We start from the raw sequence: 20085 nt of genomic DNA, 5'->3' as shown, positions 1-20085 counted from the left end.
ACTGCCATGGGAATGTTTCATCTGTAGTAGAAGTTTGGTACTTTTTAAACCTTTTACACCAGTTTTCACTCAAAAGGCGGTTTTGGCTGGGTAATGCTTTCACAACCCTGTACTTGTGTATTAGTCTCAGTGAAAACAGTGTATGTGTTAATGAGGTATGCACTTTTTTAACCATTTTATGTCATTCTTGTAATTTCATAAAATTCACACATTTACATTACAAGGTAGTGGTGTGCGATACCGCAAGATTTGGTATTGAATACGATTCCAAATAAATAAAGACCAGTATCGCTATTGATATAGATACTTTTAACAATTAAAGTGGATACATCATCATATTTCTAAATCTAAAGAAAGTTTTACAATTTCTACATGTTCACTCTAGAGTCCTGTCAGTTTTTAATGCAGTACCACCTCTAGGCCTGAAAATCAGGGTATCAGTATTAGTTTTCATCTTTGCCCATAGATACAAAGATTTTTTGCTCTCTGATTTTTTTTTATTATTATTATTATTGTATGAGTGGCTCTTGATGAATAAATGTACCAATTTTTTGTGATTTTGTGTTTAGAAACCAAAACATGTATCAACAGAAAAACCATGTGGTCAAATGAACATGCTGAAAGTGTTCTAAGTGCACATTTTAATTTAACATGTTTTTGCATGTGAAAATGAGATATTCACATGAAAAAATGTTATTTTTTAGTTTTCCAAATTTAATTTTATTAATGTAAAACATTTCAAGTAGGTCCATTACTTATAATCTATATGAAAACTAGTTTAAACTCCAGGGAAATGTTTTTTCAACCTGTTTTATTATTTGGATTTATATTTTTAAAATCTTTTTCTTATCCAAAAATGTCCTGTCTCTTTTTATTGAAGGGGGTTGCATATATGACACAGTGGCTGTGGCAGGATCTATGAGGATAACGTTGTTGCCACTTAGTCATGTCCTGTTGGGAAGCCACGTCAGTATCATCGTGGAGCTGCTCAATTGCATTCAAACATGCCATGTTAGACAGTAGTAGAGGGTGAGGGTGTTTATTTTAGTGACTGCTAACTGAGTTGTGTGTGGTCCAGCGGACCCTCTTGCTTGACATTTTTACAGCAGGTAAGTAGAGGTGAATTTATGGCGCCTGTTTAGCAGCCTGAGGAAACCTTTCTGGCCATAAAGTGGACACATGCACCCACTTTTTCAAAGATTAATTTTCCAGCCCTAATCAGGTTTATATTCATTCTGTCTGACAACGTATTACATGAAGCACAAACCACATTTCCTTACTGGTGTGGATGTTCCTCACTTCTGTACCCCAGTATCAGTAGGCCATTCAGAGATTTAGGATTTAGGCTAATGAGTCAAAATCCTCACAATACTTTGATTTTTGAGCTGAGCAGTCAATTTATGACCACTTTTTCTTAAACTGCTGTATCATGACAGAAACATTGCTCTACTTTAAAACGTCCTCTGTGGTATTTGGCACCAACAGATTCTTTACACTCTGTAGATTCTCAGTTTTAATTACTGTAGATCAGACTTGTTTCAGCTTATTTACCCAGGCCTCCTGATCTGTCCCTTGCTGTTATAATTTATACCCCTTCCGACTGTTAGTACTTACCGTGGTTCCCCAGGGCCACTCTGCCACTTTGTAGGTCACTGTTAAAGTCAATCAGGTCTTAACACCTGCCTGTTTCTTCCACATCACACACTTCAGCTCTTTGCTTGTTGTCTAATTTATCCCAGACCTTGAAACCCTGAAATGGTCTTGTTTTTCGCTAGACTATTGTGGGTGACTTCACTTATTTGTTCTTACTCAAGGTACTTAGGTATAAATTTACAGTAAAGATTTACAGTAAAACATTCTAAGATGTAAGGTAAATTTGGTTTTTAGTTGGGGTTTTTTGTTGTTGTTGTTTTTTCTTTTTAACCTCACAGTGATAAAAAGATGAGAAGCCAGAACAGCAGTGGGTCTGGCTTGTTACAAACAAATAAGTGAGAAAACTTTGGAAAGGCAAAAACAAAGAGATGAGAGAGAAGAGTGAGGAGGCCATTCCCAGGTGGCTGTTTAGCTTCCAGGACAATTCTCCCCAAACTTGATGAGAAAATTAAATGGGCTCCCTCTCGTCTTTGTCCAATATGATTAATTCCCTGTAAGATGCTTGCTTTTAGACCCAAGAGAGCCATATTAATGGAGGATTTATTCTGTTAGAATGACGAGGCTAGTGGAGTAGTGTTGGACGTTTCATAATGCTTTTGTAACTCTGTCAGACTTTCCGCCCACTCTTTCCTGGTATTCAATCCCAGTCATTTGTATTTTTCTGCCTGCTGCTAAGTATTCAGTACTTGAAACTACTGTACACTTGGTTAGAAATTAGATCTCTCATATATATATATATAAAAAACTCCTAACCTGCCAGAAATACAACTGTACATTTGTATGTATCCCTTCTGGGCTCTCTGTGGAGTGTTAAGGCCAGCTTATAGACACATTATGTGAGGCAGGGTGTTATAATGAAATGGGATTGGGAAGGATTTCCAGGAACGCAGGGTCATGACTTTGATGTTGGGAATCCTCTTCGTTAACCCCCAGGAGAGGAGGCAAGCACGCATGGTACAATATTCATCACCATTATTTAGGTAGTATGCCACAAATATTGTGTTACACTTCTGTCCAGCCAGTCATTCAAGGCCCAAACAAACAGTTTGCTTTATCAAAGGTAGGTTTAGGATTGAAAGACATACGTCTGAGGTCAAAGAGCCTTCAAAGTTCTACCAGTATGCCTTTTACCAGCACACTCAACAGGAACATATTCAAATGCTCATGTAACTCAGTAATATTTTTATTAAGGTTGGGTGGTATTTATTTTTTTTTTTTTTTAAGCCTTTCTCAAATTTTACTGTGGTGTACAGTATTAACTGGAGGTTGGCCAATGAATCAGCCAATATTTGACTTTTTTTTTTTAAGTATCGGACATCTGTCATACCCAATTTCAGGCATATTTTTGGGCAGCACAGCTTTGAGGCTGCTGTTGTTAAACTCAAACATGTGACCAGCGCTCCCCTGTCTATCAAAGGGCTACAGGAAGACAGGAAATTAGTTACTATTTCTAGAAAACCATCAAAACTTCAGTGAGAACAGTAAGCTTTGCACTCTTATTTTTTTAGAGTCACTTAAATTTGTTTGATTAGATATCAGATGTTATTTTTAGAGGAAAAAAATTGCAGAAAGGCTTAAGCTTAATTTATCAAAGCCTTTATTTCACTCTATACACACACTGTATGTGTAGCTAAAAGTTCTGATCCCTGGTAAATTAAATAAGTAAAAAATGAAAAACTGGACCAAAACTAAAAACAGTGTGGCCTTTTTTGTTTTTTACAGATGTTTCTTGTTTCAGAAATCAGATTGTGTTGAGCTAATGCTGCTGCCATGAATGCATTAAGATGTAAAGATCTATTGACTGTACTTGAGCACTTTTTATTTTAATCCAATAAGTAGCAGATTCAGAGAAAAAATATGAGAATTGTCCCAGATATACTGTATCTTTTACATGTTGAAGGGAAGTTCTAGGTTTGTTTTATACTTTTTATTCAGACCACAAATGAGAGGAATGCAGCTTGTTGCTGTTATCTGCAGAACTACTTTTATGTATTTCTTTTAAGTGATAATGCTCTTTCTATATGGTATAAGTGTCTGTCAAAGGTTTTGCATTGTTCATTGAGTATTTAATTTAAATAAAGGTACTATTTGTCCAGTGGAGAAAAAAAAACTATCTAAAAAATAAGAAAAAGAATATTGGCCATCGGATGCCCTAGTTTCTAAATAATGATATTGACACTGGTCATAAAAAAAAAACATACTGGATGACCTTTACTATTACCATCTTTCTAGAAAGGCTTGAGATGTTGTATATTCCTTAATGTATTTTGGGGCATTTTTTAAAAGATTTATATATTTTTGAATGGCTTTATTTATTATATTTCAGAATCAGAATGTTTTTAAAGCTTATAGGTAGACTAAGCTTGTGACAGAAAGGCATGGACTGTATGTTGGTGGTTTGTACTGTCATTCCAAAGTAAAGACGTTTGTGGATCAGGTCTCAGGTGGAGTCATTCTAAAGCTGTTTTTCCATTGTCCCATCTCAGCATGACTAACTTCGTCCTAATTTGACCAAACTTGGTTCTACACAGTCTTTGTATTTTTCCATATAACTGATTGTTGACGTCGCACTCTAGACAGTCAATAGCCTGCAGTCTGCTGATGTCAAATATTCATCTCAACTTGGCTCGCTTAAAGCCTTGGCCGAGTAGGTTCCAAGAAGCGAGCTGAAAGTGGATGGGGCCACACAATGGGAAGACTCTTAACCTGCACCGGGTCAACCTGAGTAGAGTTTCATTGAGCCCATTGAAAAGGGCCACAAGTAGAGTGGGAATCTGAAGAGCTGAAGATTTGACACAATCTGCTGGCTTTGTTAGACTACTTTTAATAATTGGCATTTCATAATGTACTGTATGTGAGTGCATTATAATAAGAAATCATTTGACTGTAATTGGATTTGAATAGTTTTAATGATTTGGACTTTCTTGTTTTGCATAGGACTTTGAAATGACTTTTGGTGTAAATTGGTGATTTAAATATATATTTGAATTTAATTGAGATGTTGTTGAGCAGGGCTGTTATCCCTGTGCTGCTTATTTTAAACAAGTACATTTCTGTAACCCAACATGAACACGCATATTTGTTTTGGGAAGAGAGATTGTTTCTCCAAAGTACACAAGAGCATTAAAATATAATAACTTTTAAAGTGCAGGGCATTAACCCTACTTGGGAACAACTGAAATGGTGAAGCATGTGTATCTTGTGAAGGTAGAGGACATTGATGTCTCAGTGTGCAGTTATTTAACATGTGTGCAGAGGCGAGAACAGGGTCAGTCATTGATCTTCTGCTTGTGTTTCATTTCTGTCACTTTTCACATTTACAAGACCACAAATATGTTCATGTGTTGAAAACACTTGACCCTTGAGAGTTTTTTATGGTGTTCTAACAATCTTCCTTCTACCTCAGTGGTCTTGCAATCACATAAGGTTATTTTCACATGAGGTCATTGAGAATATATCTCTCCTTTTACTTTTTTGTCCATTAACACTGGGATCCCCAAAGAGTCCAGGTGAAGAAATTACTTTGCTTTAACTAAAACCTGCAAACATTTCTATTTTTTGTCATGAAAATATTTTACCACAAGTTAAACTATTGTCATGATAACTCAATCATTTTTGAACAGCTGGAATCATGTCATAGTGATGTAAAGCGCTTACAGAAATTTAAAATATGAAAAAAAGTTTATATTTTTTTGTGTATCCTCTACAAATACAAGGATTCCTGGAGCATGTGTCATTGTTTCACTCATATCAGAAACAATAAATCACACCAATGCAACTCTTTATGTTGTTTTTAAGGCTGTTCTGTCTGAGCTCTTGCTAAATGCCACACTCCTTCATTTCAGCCATTTGAGCAAATGAATGTTGGATAGTTTATATTTATTTGGGACACCACAGTTACTGTACAACTGTTTCTCTGTGCAGCATTTTGACTAGTTTTGTTTATTAAATAACAAAAATGTATTCATTTTTGCAGTAAACAGTGAATGATACTGCTTTAAGGTTAGATAGGATCACTTGTCAGAAAAAATGAGAAGTCTGTGGGTCAGATTGAGGCATAGGAAGGACAGCGAAGAAGGAAATGTACAAATTCTATGTGATTTATAAAAGGTCTATGACCTTTTCATACACAGTTTGTAATACTCAGATGACTCAGACACACACTTTCTCACACACATGTGTATATACACATATACACAGGTGGTGACACACACAAAGCCTGTAATTGAATATAGTGCAGAAAGCAAACATTCTACTGTAAACATATCATCTGTCACCTCTATAACTTAATCCTTATCCTGTATGCCAAATGGAGAAACACACACACACACACACGCCTGCAGCCTGTCAAACAAACAAATGAGGCTGGAATCCCTGTGAAAGTCATCACCATGACCATCCCAGCTTCATCATCACGTTAGCCTGCTCTATTACACAGCAAGACAATCCAGCCTGAAATCAATTAGCTGGCCACGCTAGCCCCGTGAAGTGTACACTCCCCAATCGTTGTTTTGGTTTTGATGAAAACTAAAGTCAAGCATCCAGGAGAGGGTTTCAGTGCCACATCTCTGACCAGATGAAAGGTGCTTTTTCTGACAGTTTTGTGATTATGTTAAGTGAAATAAAACAATGACTGTTGTTTGTCTGAGGTATCATTTTAGAAATGTACATTTCAGATAGTCATCTGGACAATCTTATAATTTTATCAACAGATAAAAATTATCATATCTTATTTATTGCATGTTATTGCAGGCAATCTGTGAATACCAGCTTTTCCAAAGTAAAACTCAATCCTAAACAAAAGTTTATTGCATAGTGTGAACTCAGTTAAAGTGGGCCACATTTTGGTTGATGGTTTAGAAAAACTTTAAAAGTAGCACTGAATCCTCTCTGTTTACTCTAGATGTGCCAAAGTGAAAACAAGCATGTTGATATTGTAAGTTCCCTAATTGCTGTCAGCTGTTTCCTATCAACAAATTGAATTACTTTCATCCTCTGTTACTGTGTTAATTTGAAGTCTGCCACAATGAGTGATGCTCTAACTTACATGCACCAAACTCTAACTGATACATACTGTAAATGCATCCAATGGTTCCCGCATCAAATGCAATCACTCCTGTTATTTTTCACCCTTTTTGCTGTGAAGTTTTTGCTACTATATGTTTTCTATCGCTGATCACCACAAATCTGCAAACACAACTGAAACTGCTGTAATACGTTGCCTGTGTTCTGCAGGTATTATTTAGCAGCCGCTGTTTGTCATAATGTTTTTACATTTTCCACTAAATATAAAACACATTTCTTTGCTCCAAAATGCATCTATTTAACTATATATTTATTATCTGAACTACAGTAGTCTCTTATGTCTATCTATTCCTCATGTCTGCTGTGAGCAATGGATCTTGTGTATGGATCTTGTGTGATAGTGAGAGAATAGGTCCTTTCTCTGACGTGGCCAAGTTCAACATCAGTCTTTGTAAAATGTTTGTATCTCTGCAGTTTGAGCTGCAGTCCTGCACTTTGAAACCTGTGATTCTAAAAGGGGTGATGAGTTGTGTATGTTTGTAGTAGCTCTCTCAGGGTTTGTCTTCTCTCATGTGCCCACATCACTGAGTGTTTGCTTGCCACTTGATTTTACAAACCAGTGTAATTACCTCCCACCCTTATTGAAAACACACTCACAGTGCATGTGTGTTTACTTGATCTGTGTGCAAACATAAGCATGTTCTCTTCCATCAGAAGACATGTCTGCAGTGTGCAAGTATATTAAAGTAAATATCCATTAGTGTTCATTTTATATGTGCTTAAAAAGTCAGCAGCAAACAAAATTTGAACGGTTTTTACAAACCTGTTAGTTTACAATCAGAATGTCTGTCACTCAATTCAGTTCATTTATATAGCTCCACTTCACAACAAGAGTCAACTTAGTGCACTATACAAAAACAAGTCCAAAATATATCAAATTACATAGAGTCCAGTTTAGTCCTAAACATATCCAGATTCAATTTCAGCTACAAAGAATCAATTTAGTCAAACTATAATACAGTAAAATCAGATTCAGTATATTAAAAAATGGCAAATAATTTTTTTTTAATTGCTCCAAGGAAACCAGTAGATTTCATTGAATCTTAATTTTGATGCAGTCCCTGATCTTTAACATGCATAGGGCAGCTGGTGACAGCGGAGAGGAAAGACTCAATTTGTACAGGAAGAAACCTCCAACAGAACCGGGCTCTGGTGGGAGAAAGGAAAAAAACTCTGAAGGGGACTGGAAAACAAACAAAAAAGAAACAAACACATAAGCATTGGACCAGGTGTTTTTGTATGTTCAGACAAACAGAGAACACAAAGTTAATTGGAGTTCTTGTAAATTTAATTTTGGTAATAAATCCAACTGTTAGAAGCTTTTCATGCTTTGTTTTGTAAAGTTTCCCTGGTATAAAAAAATGTACAGATAAATTACAGGAAACTTTATGTCAGTTTTTTATGTCTCTATCCTGCTTCTTTTTTTTGGGGGGGGGGTAAATGTAAGACCAAGATGGATGTTGATTGGTTGGTTAGTTTTTTACAAGTGCCCATCTTAAATCAGTTTCTGACAAATAACACAAGCACTGCTGCAAAGTATTGGGCTAGCACTAATCATTGGTGAATGAGGGAAAACTGAAGTCGTGTCTGTGGTAATACATGGCTTTAGTCCAATTTAAAGTTTATAGTTTGCACATAAATATTAAGGTTAAGCCTCAGCCTTCACGAAAGCTCTGTTTAGGTGTAAGGCTGTGACATCATGTTTGTGTGTGTGTGTGTGAGACTGTGGGATGTCATAGTGTTAAGACAGACACTTATGGGACATAGCGTGCTGCTGAACCCTATAAAATTTGTTACATTCTTTGCAAAAACTGAGAAATTAGTTATTTTTTTCGAACTGTCAAGAATAAAAAACAAAACACGTTCTTTTTGGCCAGGACATTTCATACTTCAGGAGAAACCCAAATGCAGAACTCCTGGGGAGTCCTCACAAGGCCCTCCCACTACTGGACTGATTGCCTATCGCCAGCATCACCACTCTTTTGTCTGATCACATCATCCTTTGCGAATTTGTTGTAACAGTAATGCGTTTTTTTTTTTTCAACAAATGCTCTTTTCTGTGCACCTCTTCTGTGCAATGTTTGTGCTTTCCCTTTCCATGAATTAGCCATGTGTGTGTCTTTATATGCCTTTAAAGACATGTTATATAGATTTCTGTACTTCTACTACTTCTGTACTTCTACTACTTCTACTCCTTAACAGTGAGCAAAGCACAGCAACTGTCTGAGTTGACATCTTTTAAATTAGCTCATTGGGTGGTAAATGTGTGTGTGTTTGTGTGCGCATCAGTGCACATTTGTGCCACAGTCATTTGTGTACTTGTCAACAATTAACTGCATACAGGTTAATGCATCTTCATATTTAAATGCCGTATGTTTTCATGTGTGTATCTGTGCACATGTGTGTAGGGTAGTGAATAAAGTGCCTTGAGGCAGACCCCAATATTGATGGGGATTACTAACACATAGCCAACACCACTGAGACTGCAAAAGCAGTAAATGGCTTTAATGTAATGAAAGAACAGTCCTGCCTGTCATGAACACACACATACACACATTCCTACCTATGGGTGCTAATCCTGTGAGCTTACATCTCCATTAACACTAACTCCACACCACAAAGCTAGCTAGCACTCTGTGTTCCCTGAGGACATCAGAGACACTTTCTTTCTGTCTTTCTGGCACACACACACACACAGCCTGAAGGGATGTCAGTAAGGGTTCTTAGCACAGTCAGAAGTGTGTGGATGAATGGAAGTCTATTAAAACTGTGTAGTTGTGAAGTTATATCATGTGGATGATACAGTATCTGTGTACTTTTGTATGGATGAATAAGTACTCCATTAACTTTGGCTCTGCAGATTGTAAGGTTTTTTAATCACCTAAATTATAATATGAAAGAGGTTTATTTTTTACCACAGATTTTAGTTTGATGGTTTGTTTATTTGTCACTGACATTTCTTATTTTGATGGCATTCATTAATTTCAAATTCAAATTAAACGGCAAAAAATATATAAAATCTATGGGAAAATCAAAACTCCTGTAATGTATCTTTAACCCAAATTGTATCATTATCAACAAATCAGCCATCAGAAAATTGTGCTTTTGCATATCCAGTCACAAGCACCAGTCCCTTCTCAGATCATTGTTGTTGTTTGTTTGTTTGTTTTGTTTTGTTTTTACAAAAAGACCATGTGTTCTTGATTGGAAGATTGTTGCTGAAATGTTGCTGGTTAAGGCCCTCTATACACTAGATGATGTCTCTGCTACATGTTCCACCATCTAGAATGTTTCTAGATCCCAACAAATTTGGAAAAAAATCAGTGTGAAGGAAACCATGTTGCTGCTACTCTTCAAATATTTTTTACATCCCCAAGATATTTTTCTGTAACCTCATCATGTTTTATATGCCAGCGGTATGTCTAATGATGATACTACCACATACACCCACAGTTTCACCTTGCCTGGGGCCCCGCCTTGCCACAACGTTTGTATCGCAGCAGAATGCACCTACATTGCATGCTACAGGATACCACGCTAGCGCAACACAACCACCACTGGCGTTGCATCTGTGATAGATTGTTTCTTTGACCTTGTCACAGTCTACATAGTATTCCTACATATATGGGAGGTTTCTGGGCCTCCAGCATTAGTTTCAGTTCTGCTGTGGAGGAGGAAGCATCATTCATTTTTGTGCAGAACCTCAACCACATCCACCCTTCTTCTTTCCTATAGCCTTTTTGAGGCCAGCATGGTCAGTCCTGCTTCACTTTCCTATTGACCAAGCCATGTTTGTGTACATAGATATCCTGCCACCACACTCCCCCAAGGACTCTGACACTCTGCCAACACAATACTGGACCACCACAACCTCACTATAAAGGTTTTAACTTAAGCTCTAAAAACATTGGGGACCTATCACACTTTATGCTCATTGAGGACATCATTGCTTAAAACATGTCTGAAGACCTCTCCAAGACCCTTCAAAGAGCATCCTTGTTCTGGCTATTGTTTTAACATCATAGTGAGGTTGTCATCCAGTGTGAATGGGGCCTAAGCTACTGGAGCACCACTGACCTTTTCACTAAAATATATTTTTGCTGACTAGGCTGGCAAGATGTATAGTATTGAGATCACCAGTTTTTTATAAATTAACTTTTTTAATTAATTTTTTTTAAATGTCACTTTACTTACTGTTCTTTCAGTTAAAAATGATATTTTCTAGCTCAGTTTTGTTACAGTTATGTATTTTTATTTCATGAATTTTATCTTTGACTTTTTTGTCATTTGGCAGTAATCGATTTTAATATACAGTATGTATTATCAAATACGCAGTCTCAACACTAACATTAAAACCAAATTCACAACACTGTTGAACTGACATCTCTTTGTTGAAGTTTTGTGGTGGGATTTGTTGCACAACTGTGGCATTAGATGACAACATTATAAAATTCTGCCTCATAAAGTCTTTACTGATTGTAGTTCCCACCTTAACTACCGCCTGGTTTACGATCTGTTTGTTAGTGACAGACTGCCTGTGCCGGTCTTAACACCATTACCTGAGTATACTCACACATATGTTCACACACTCCATTACATATTATACCCCCTAATAAAGAAATTAGTTTCATCAACCTTCTAGCACTAAAGTTTAATTGAATCAGCACTTACCACACATTAGCCTGTGCATTGCACAGGTAACCTAGAAACAGTTGCATGAGCACTTAGGAGATTTATTTATTTTCTCTGTGTGTGTGTGTGTCTGTTAGTCTGTGTTTTAAGTGTGTATGTTTAGACTTCTGATACTGTAAAATCAGGCTAATTTTAGTTTTTGTTTTTGAAGCATTCTCTGTTCTCTGAGAAGCTGATTTGTCTCTTATGAGGGAGTCAGTGTCACTATGTCTGAGGCCATAGCTCTCAAATGGAAAAACGTGGAGAGCTCCCTCTGGGTCAGGGATGAGTCTTTGCTTCAAGCGGAGGGGGTTCAAGCATTTGGGAGTCTTGTGCACAAGCAATGGTAAGATGGAGCAGGAGATGAACCAATAAATAGTTTTTTTGTCCACAGTAATGGGAGATCTGTTGGTATAATGACCGGTCTGTGGTGGTAAAGAAGGAGCTGAGCTGAAAAACAAAGCTCAATTTACTGGTTAATCTACATTTCAACCCTCATCTCTGGTTGCAAGATATAAGTAAAATTGTAAGTTTTAAATTGAAGGAAAATCTAAAATACAAAAAGTAGATTTAGTCAAGTAAATTAATTGCAGTCAATGTAGAGCTGGAATCTGTACACTATTTTCTTCAGGTTTCAACAAACTGATCTCATGGTACAATACAAAACAAGCATGAACTGGAGTTATGTTCAATAACTTTCCAGTGAATGGTTAAGATACAACAGGAAGGTACATCTTTACACCATGCATTACAGTTTTGTGATAATCATAACTCTTTGGTTTAATCAGACCAGTTTAGACACTGTGTGAGGTTGAAAGGGAGCAGCCAAGAGTCTTACAGACTTTAAAACTGGTCCGTCTTGTCTCTTTTTATCGAGAAGTTGTTATTGTGAGTTTCCAATCTTCAAGGGAATCTTAAGTTGTAAACATGTTTATGTAAATAAAAAGTGACGTTTTGCTGCTCTTGCAGCCCTGTGCTTTGCACCCTCATTAAAAATAGCTGAAACTGAGCACTTAGTCTTTGTCTTCCTATCACTGCTGATTAAAGCCTCACAATAAATCCTCACAATAACTAGAAAGTTATGGATCTTAAGCTGAATGCTAAAAAAAGTCAGATACAACTGTAAGGCTGCACAAGTCTTTAAGAAAAGCTGATGAAAGTTCAACAAAAAAGATGTTGAACCTTCTAATATGCTGCAAGTCTGTTGGCAAAGAAAATGTAGCACACATAATATTCCTTGAAGGAATTCCTATCACCTGCTGCTTTTCATGTGTCATGAGTTTTAGACTGACTTGTAGTTGATGGAGTTACAGCTATTTTGGTTAAACCTTGAAAATAAAATTATGTAGAGTCTTAAGTAATACTGCAATATCTTGAGTGATCTTGCATGATATTTTAGTGCTTGGAGTATGTGTTGGTGATGACTCACAGCTACTACCACATCATATTTCATCTCAATATCTGTAAAGATCACTGATTTATAGCCATTTTTGTGTAAACTAAGTTTGATTAGCTGTGATAGCTATCTTGAATCAGATTGACTTCAAAAGTTAATCAGTTGTAGATGTTCATCCAAGGATCACTTTCTGAGCATTTCAATAAAACCAGTTCAGTGATTCATGAGATATTTTGCTAACAATACAGACAAATACACACAGGTGATAACTGAACATAATTTTGTGCTGTTATTTTTTTCTTTGTAGTTTGGATTTTGACTTTTTTATTTACAAGATCTCTACAATATCAAACTAAATATTCACACTATAGCAGTATTATTTGAAATCGTTGGTCGGTGTATTTGAGAGGTGACTGAGCTGTGCTCACATCCTGCTGCAGTCTTGATTAAATCTTTAAAGAAAGTAGCACTGGCAGGGGAGATAAGTAGGGCCTGTATGTGAGGGCTAACAGCTGTGTGGAGAGTGGCATTTAATCCCACTGGATTTTAACATGATGGAGGGAAAAACAACAATCTCAGATGAGTCAATAATATGTCCTTGTAGCTCCAAAGATTTACAGACTGAAATTAAAAAGAAACAACATGGATACCAAATGACCAATACATGTTTACTTCAAAATAACTTCAGCTGTTAATTCTAGTTAGATTACATTGAGATGAGCAAGTTGACTGAACTGTTATCACAACTGCTTTCACCCTAAATATGTGTAAAATTAATGCTATGATAGACTACCAGCTGCCCCTTCAGGCTGGGTGTAGCCAAGAACTATAGACTGTATATCATTTGACTCTTCAAAGCTCACTGCACAAACACTGCAGGTAAGTGATTGTAGAACCATTGGAAACGATGAATTAAGGTATTCAAATCATGTGTATCTTAAGAAAAAGTAAGGCTTGTTAAAATTTGCCTTCCAACCAAACATGCTTCTTGTCTCCAGTTCACACTGATACAGGAAGTGAATTCTTATGTTGGATGTAATGAAAATCTTTTGAACTGGTAGAGAGCCCTCACTGTGGTCAGGACACTCAGTTTCCTCTGGTTTAAGATGGAAACACTGTCCCTGTAAATTTCAGAGAGGCAAGTAGTGTTTATTTAAAATGTCTTCTCTGTGGGACTGTTTAAAGTTAGTTTTTTTATTGTTGTTGTTGTTACCTTAAGCACATTTATAATTGCTGAAAGTTAAACCTGTCAATGATAGTTTGAGTCTATAGCTATCAGTGCCTGCCTTCAAATATCCACATAGTCCAAAGCCCGCTTCTGATAAACCTAAAGCTCTTACTAACCTTCTGCCAAACTCTTATCATCCAGAAAAGCTACCGCAGTCAAAACCTTTGATCTGCTTGGCTCAGTCACTATCAGGGAGCAGACCGCTGACTACAGACTACTGTGTGTGTGTGTGTGTGTGTGTGTGAGAGAGAGAGAGAGCAAGTGTGTGTGTATGTGCACGCCCTAGGGCCTGGTCAATCTCCACTCCGCTGCAGGCCAGTGACAGGTGCTAATGCTGGGGCGAGAGGTTGCACGGGCCTCTGTGCTCCCCTCAGTGATAACACTGACCGACCTCCAAAAGCATACAATCGCACACACTCACTCTCACACACAGTGGCTTGGCTTCCTGATAACTGCACTTCAGAGGCAGCCTGTTTGTGTGTGTTGGATTGATTTTTCTAAGGATTCCCCTTCAGTGCCAGCACGCCTTCCTTCAAAGCTTTCCATGAGAGCCTGTTAGATGTTTGTCCGGGCTATGTGTGTGTGCGTGTGTGAGTGAAACAACAAACTCGTACTTTGTCTTAGAAGTGATATGGTGTCATTAGGTATTTCACTTTAGTTAATTTAATCCTGGACCAGCAGGAATCTTCAGCTGAAGTTTTTGATGACCGAGCATTGAAAAACATAGTTCTGTAAAACATTTGAAAGATATTCACACAATTCTTGGGCCCTGTCCACACTACTATGAATATTTTTTTAAATATTTAGGAATTGTTTGTTTGTACTCCTTTCTTCAATTTGAAATTGGGTTGTCTCCAAAAGTTAATCAGTTTCTAAATTTGTCACAATACAACAGTCAGAAACAGGGAAAACACTGTTAAATCACTTATTTTGATTTTGAGTTATGTACTACTTTGTTAAGAAGCTGAGAACTCTGAAACTAGCAAGCTTCTGTTCCATTCTATGTCAGATTGATGCACTATTGAGAACAAATACCTAACATTTTGAAAAGTTTGCGTTTTAGTTTCAAAAATAATCTTGAAATCATTTCAGATAAAAACATTTTGCTCACTGCTAAAGAAAATGCGAACCAACCAAATAAGCAGATTGTTTGTGGCATATTAAAGACAATAAAAATAATCACCAGTTTAGTGGTATCACTTTATAAATTTCATCTTTCAGATGCTCACTTCTATTATATTTTTGACTTTTTAATTATTTTGGTTGTTGTAGTTTATTTGCACGTAAACTATTAAAGGAAAACAGAGTTGCTTCCTGCTGTTACGGATCTTGTCAACTATCCTCAGAAGGTAAATGTAAATAGCAAAGCAACCTGACCTTCATAATGCTTTACAGATTTCTGAATATCTAAAAGCTTTCACAAAGCATTTCTGCAAAATGGCTGTAAAGACCAGTCTGTTTTCATGCTGCCACATCCTGCACCGACATGAGCTTTCAGAAATGAAGCGAGCATCGCAGAACCAAAAAAAGCGTGGCGCAGGACTCAGTGAATTAACACATTGTATATGTGACAGACGTCTTCCTTATATTGTTTACAAAACATGACAAATTAACTCAGTTTAGCGTTCCTCTTTGTGTTTAAAGTAAATACACAGTTGGTGTGTGTCATCATCGGTCTTCCCTCTGTAATAAATCTGTTTGTTGTTGTTTAATCCTGCATGGTGGTCACACAGACCATATTTCATCACATTAGAGAGCTGCTTACCTTTTCACATGCTGACTGTTTTGGGTCTGTTACTACCTCGCTTCATGGTACAAAGGTGCATCGGTGGTGGGTTGGCTTCACCTCCCCTTACCATCTTGGCCCATTCAGAAATCACACTGAGGTGACCAGAAGGCGTCTAAGTTCCATCTTGAAGTGTTTTGTGAAAGTGCCTTAAGAGTACAACAGAGCTGGGATGCTTCATGCACTTACTGCACTCAGTGGAAAGTATGGCTGCAAGGCATAACTGTTAGGCTAGCAGTTTACTGTTTCCTACTCCTTGTGTTAAGCCAGGCTGAATGTATGTCAAGTCCTCCTCTGTCCCAAATGCTCTGATTTCAGTAAATATTTGATGGACTGTCAGATTCACAATTTGTTCATGACTTTCCACCAGTAAATAGTGACAATAAAACAATATTACCAAGATTAAATTTTGTAATTTCCTGTGCACTTTGTTACATTTTATCTGGGTGTTTAAAGCGACAATAGAAATGATGCAGATGTTTAAAGGCTGACCAAGATACTCTATTAGTAATGTATTTCTTTTGAAAATATGCTGACTCACAGTAGCACCCCCTAACACCACTGCTAATGCCACTTTTTTTATTCCAGTCCACTTGCAGGCAGAGTGACCAAGTAAAATGGACACTCTAACAGAATAAACCAGTTGTTTTAGTGTCTGCATGCCTGGCTTGTCACACACAAACACACACAGAGAAGTAGGTTGCAGACACTCAGGCTCCAACGTGCAAGATCTTTCTGATAGCTGAAAACATGGAAGACAGAGGGAAGAAAAGATTAAGATGCAGTGGAGCCTTGTGTGGATTTGCTTTTGACAGGCATGAAGATTATGTTGCACTGAGAAGTGGTTTGATGTGTGAGTATGCAGCTCCAAAGCAGCTGATCTGCTAGACTGCAGTGTTCTAGTGTGCTGTAAATTTGTGTATGACCTGATAATAGAAAGCCCTACTTTAAAATGGCTAACATAATTTGAAGTTTTCTGTGATAGACTAGGTTTTTTTAGGAAAGTCATTAATGGATTCTGCTCTGAATTATGAATTATTAATTAGGTTAAGCAAGAATCAAGTAGATATTTTTAGTAAACATGAAAAAGTATTTTTAATAACATTTAACTGTAAAAATGCCCTGCTTTAAGATGTAGCAACCCAGATTAGTTTTAACATATATTGCCTTGTTTAATTATATCCAACATAGATAAGAAACCTGTGCAATGATGTTGTCAAGACTTATTTCATGATGATGAACAGCAATTTGCCATGTACTACAGCTACATGCATTTAACATAGCTTTACTAAACATAGTTGGTTGTGTAGATATTAGTCTCAAGGAAAGGCTATGGTGAGAGCATCCCTGTAGAGATTGAGAACTGTTAGTCACCAGTATACTGCTCCTCACTCGAATGACTCAGTTAAACCTTGTTGAACACTGAGAACAGGACGCCAAGACCTCACACTTTAGGATGGAGGCAGTTAGGGACCCATAGAGGTTCGTTCGGTGAGGAGCCGAGGCCAGACTAGAATCTGATTCAGAGAGCAGGATGACCCGCATCGAAAAGGCAATCAGTTATTGGATGAAGGGCCACGAGACAAGTCACCCAGGTGATGGCACAGGAGCCCCAAAGAGACTGATAGACAAGAGGGTGGTAGGTCGACAACAAGACAAGTCTGTCTCTCTCCTTATTCTACAACTGGTGACCATGAAGACACTGTGGCTACTCTGATGTCAGTACTGACTGTTTTACTTTATTTTTATTATGCGAGTTGTAACTGCAGCAGCCTTTTATTTTGGTAACTTGTTTTATAAGTGTGAACTACAAGAAATCAGCAACCAGCTGTGTTGGAGTTATAGGCTATTGAATTTTGAGCTTTGCTCCACAGAAACAAATGCTCATTTTATCTAAAATTGATCTGTACCTGCCGCAAAACACTGAAGAGCTTTAAACAAAGCCTTTGAACAAGAACGTCTAACCTTTAGGAACCAGAGGTACTGACCAGTAGAGACTTTAGGGAAGTTTACCAAACATGTAGTGGTCAGACAGATGCCCATACTTGTGGGATTACACCTTGTGGGATAAGAATCATCTCCAACATTTATGGATTTGTAAGTCGCCAGTTGTGTTAAGTAGTGATACAGTTCTCCTCAAACTTTTAAAACATGCCATGCTAAGGGTTATAGTAAAGGTGTGTACATACAAAAATAACTTTATAACTTTGTGTGTGTGTGTGGGGGGGGGGGGGGGGGAGTATGACAATCAAACACACAGTGTGACCCTCAAAACATGATACAACACATGCTGAACATATGTATTGAGCATATTTGACTTATTTGAGTGCATCAAAATGACATAAATTAAGGGTAGTGATCTTTAGGTTTCAGTGAGTTATTAAATCTAATTTACAGCTGAAAGCAGAGGGCAAACTGAAGGTTGTTTTTCTCTGATTATATTCTCATTTTTTACATTAAGCAGTATCTCTCTCTCACAGATTTCAATCCTAATCTTACAGCTACAAAGTAAAACATGAAAACCCCAAACAATGTGCACTTATTTGACATGGTAAAAACCTTCCTGGGTTTTTACAGGCTTTAATTTCATGCCAACAAATTTGCTGTTTACTAACATTAATGATCCACCTCTCAAATTGATTTATGCCATTTAATACACAATTTATTTTATTTATTCTGCTAAAATAATAAATCATAATAGATGAAACTAGTCAATTTAAAATAAACAATATTTCAATTAAGATTTTTTAACTCTTGTTTTATTTGTGATATTATTGATAACCTTCTTCAAAGATTTTGAAATTATAAAATAATAAAAAAAAAAATAAAAAATAAAATAATTACAAATGACAGTGCTGTAATAGTTTGTAATTTGTGGTGTAAATAGTGAAAAAAAATATTGGCCATAATTTATGAAAATCAAAAATGTAGTTTATCTTATCAGTTCATGGTTTCTTCACTTTTAGTGTGATTGATCTGTAGTTTAGGTGAACATTTTTAAACAAAGACGAAGCAGTAACTTCAATATGTGAAGATTGCTGACCTGCTCTACACATCTTTAAATTACATAACAAAACGGACACAGCTGTTCCTGTTCAGACCTTCAGTCTCTTTGGTTATCAAAGTAATTTTAACCTAGCATGTTTGTCCTTTTCTTGTTTTGTTTTGGTTTTTGCAGGGCCATTTGATGGACGTGGTATGACCCTGCTGGAGGTGTGTGGGAGCTGGCCGGAGAGCTTCAGTGTGCCACGGCACATTGTCGGCTCCACAGATGCAAGCGATGAAGGCCTGAGAGAGAGACTAGCTGATGCCATGTCTGAGTCACCTTCAAGGGATATTGTGGGCTCTGCTACAGGTTGGTGAAGAATAATGTTTTATTTTTTAGTATCCTCTTTGTCTAATCATGAACAAGCCCCATTCCCAGAAAAAAAATTAGTTGATTTCTATAATGAACCATTTAAATAACACACACACAAATACAAAGCTGGTTTTCAGAACATTCACTGAACGACTTTAATATACTTAAAAACATTTATAGAATTTAAAGCCAACAACACACTTTAAAACAGTTGTAAGAAAATCTTGTTTACTGTTATGTTATCCTTTTTATCACTCACCGCAAAAGGGCAAATAAAAAGTTTAAGTGTATGTGTGTGTATCTGTTAGCAAAATATCTTATGAACCAGTGGACAGATTTTAGTGTTCCGTACTCTTTACTCTCAGGAAGTCTACAGATGTACATTTACGTATGAATAACCTCTGGAGTCATTCTGATTCAAGATGATCTCCACAGCTAAGCAACCTTAAAGAGAACCTATTATGCTTCCTTGAACAAGTCAGGATAGGTCTGTGGGCTGTACAGAACATGTTCATTACATTTAATATACAAAATCATTCTCAGATATTGAGATTTCACCTGATCAGTTCTGCCTGTTTTGAGCTCATTTCAAAATGAGCGGTTTTAGGGCTACTTTACCATTATGCAGATTAGCTGCTGTTGGCCATGGCCCCCAACTCAGTGTCCCGTCTCAAAACATTAAACTCACTGAAGGATTAAATGCTGTGGATCTGACACACATTTATATCATTATTTATTCAAACTCTGAGGATTCTGACCAGGGGTGGAAATTAGCACCCGCCACCCGCCAAATGCGGGTAAATATTTGAAGTGGCGGGTGAATTTGATCAACACACACGCCACTGTGGCGGGTTGGCAATTTGAACAGAAAAGGTGTTATTTGTCCTCTTGACATATAGGGGGCAGTA

At 37.1% G+C, this 20085-nt stretch overlaps 1 protein-coding gene across 2 annotated transcripts in view; it reads left to right on the top strand.

Moving 5' to 3' along the window:
- The window catches only part of bcas3 (BCAS3 microtubule associated cell migration factor), a 383299-nt gene that overhangs the window by 327275 nt on the left and 35939 nt on the right, over positions 1 to 20085 (top strand). For both annotated transcript variants that reach the window (XM_017422045.3, XM_017422044.3), the window contains one exon: positions 18998 to 19174. In XM_017422045.3, the coding sequence (XP_017277534.1) occupies positions 18998 to 19174 (177 nt within the window). The remainder of the gene's footprint in view (positions 1 to 18997; positions 19175 to 20085) is intronic.

Source organism: Kryptolebias marmoratus, linkage group LG2 (assembly GCF_001649575.2).
Source record: "Kryptolebias marmoratus isolate JLee-2015 linkage group LG2, ASM164957v2, whole genome shotgun sequence".
NCBI lineage: Eukaryota > Metazoa > Chordata > Actinopteri > Cyprinodontiformes > Rivulidae > Kryptolebias > Kryptolebias marmoratus.
The sequence above is the reverse complement of the archived record's forward strand: the minus strand, read 5'-3'. Positions and strand labels throughout refer to the sequence as shown.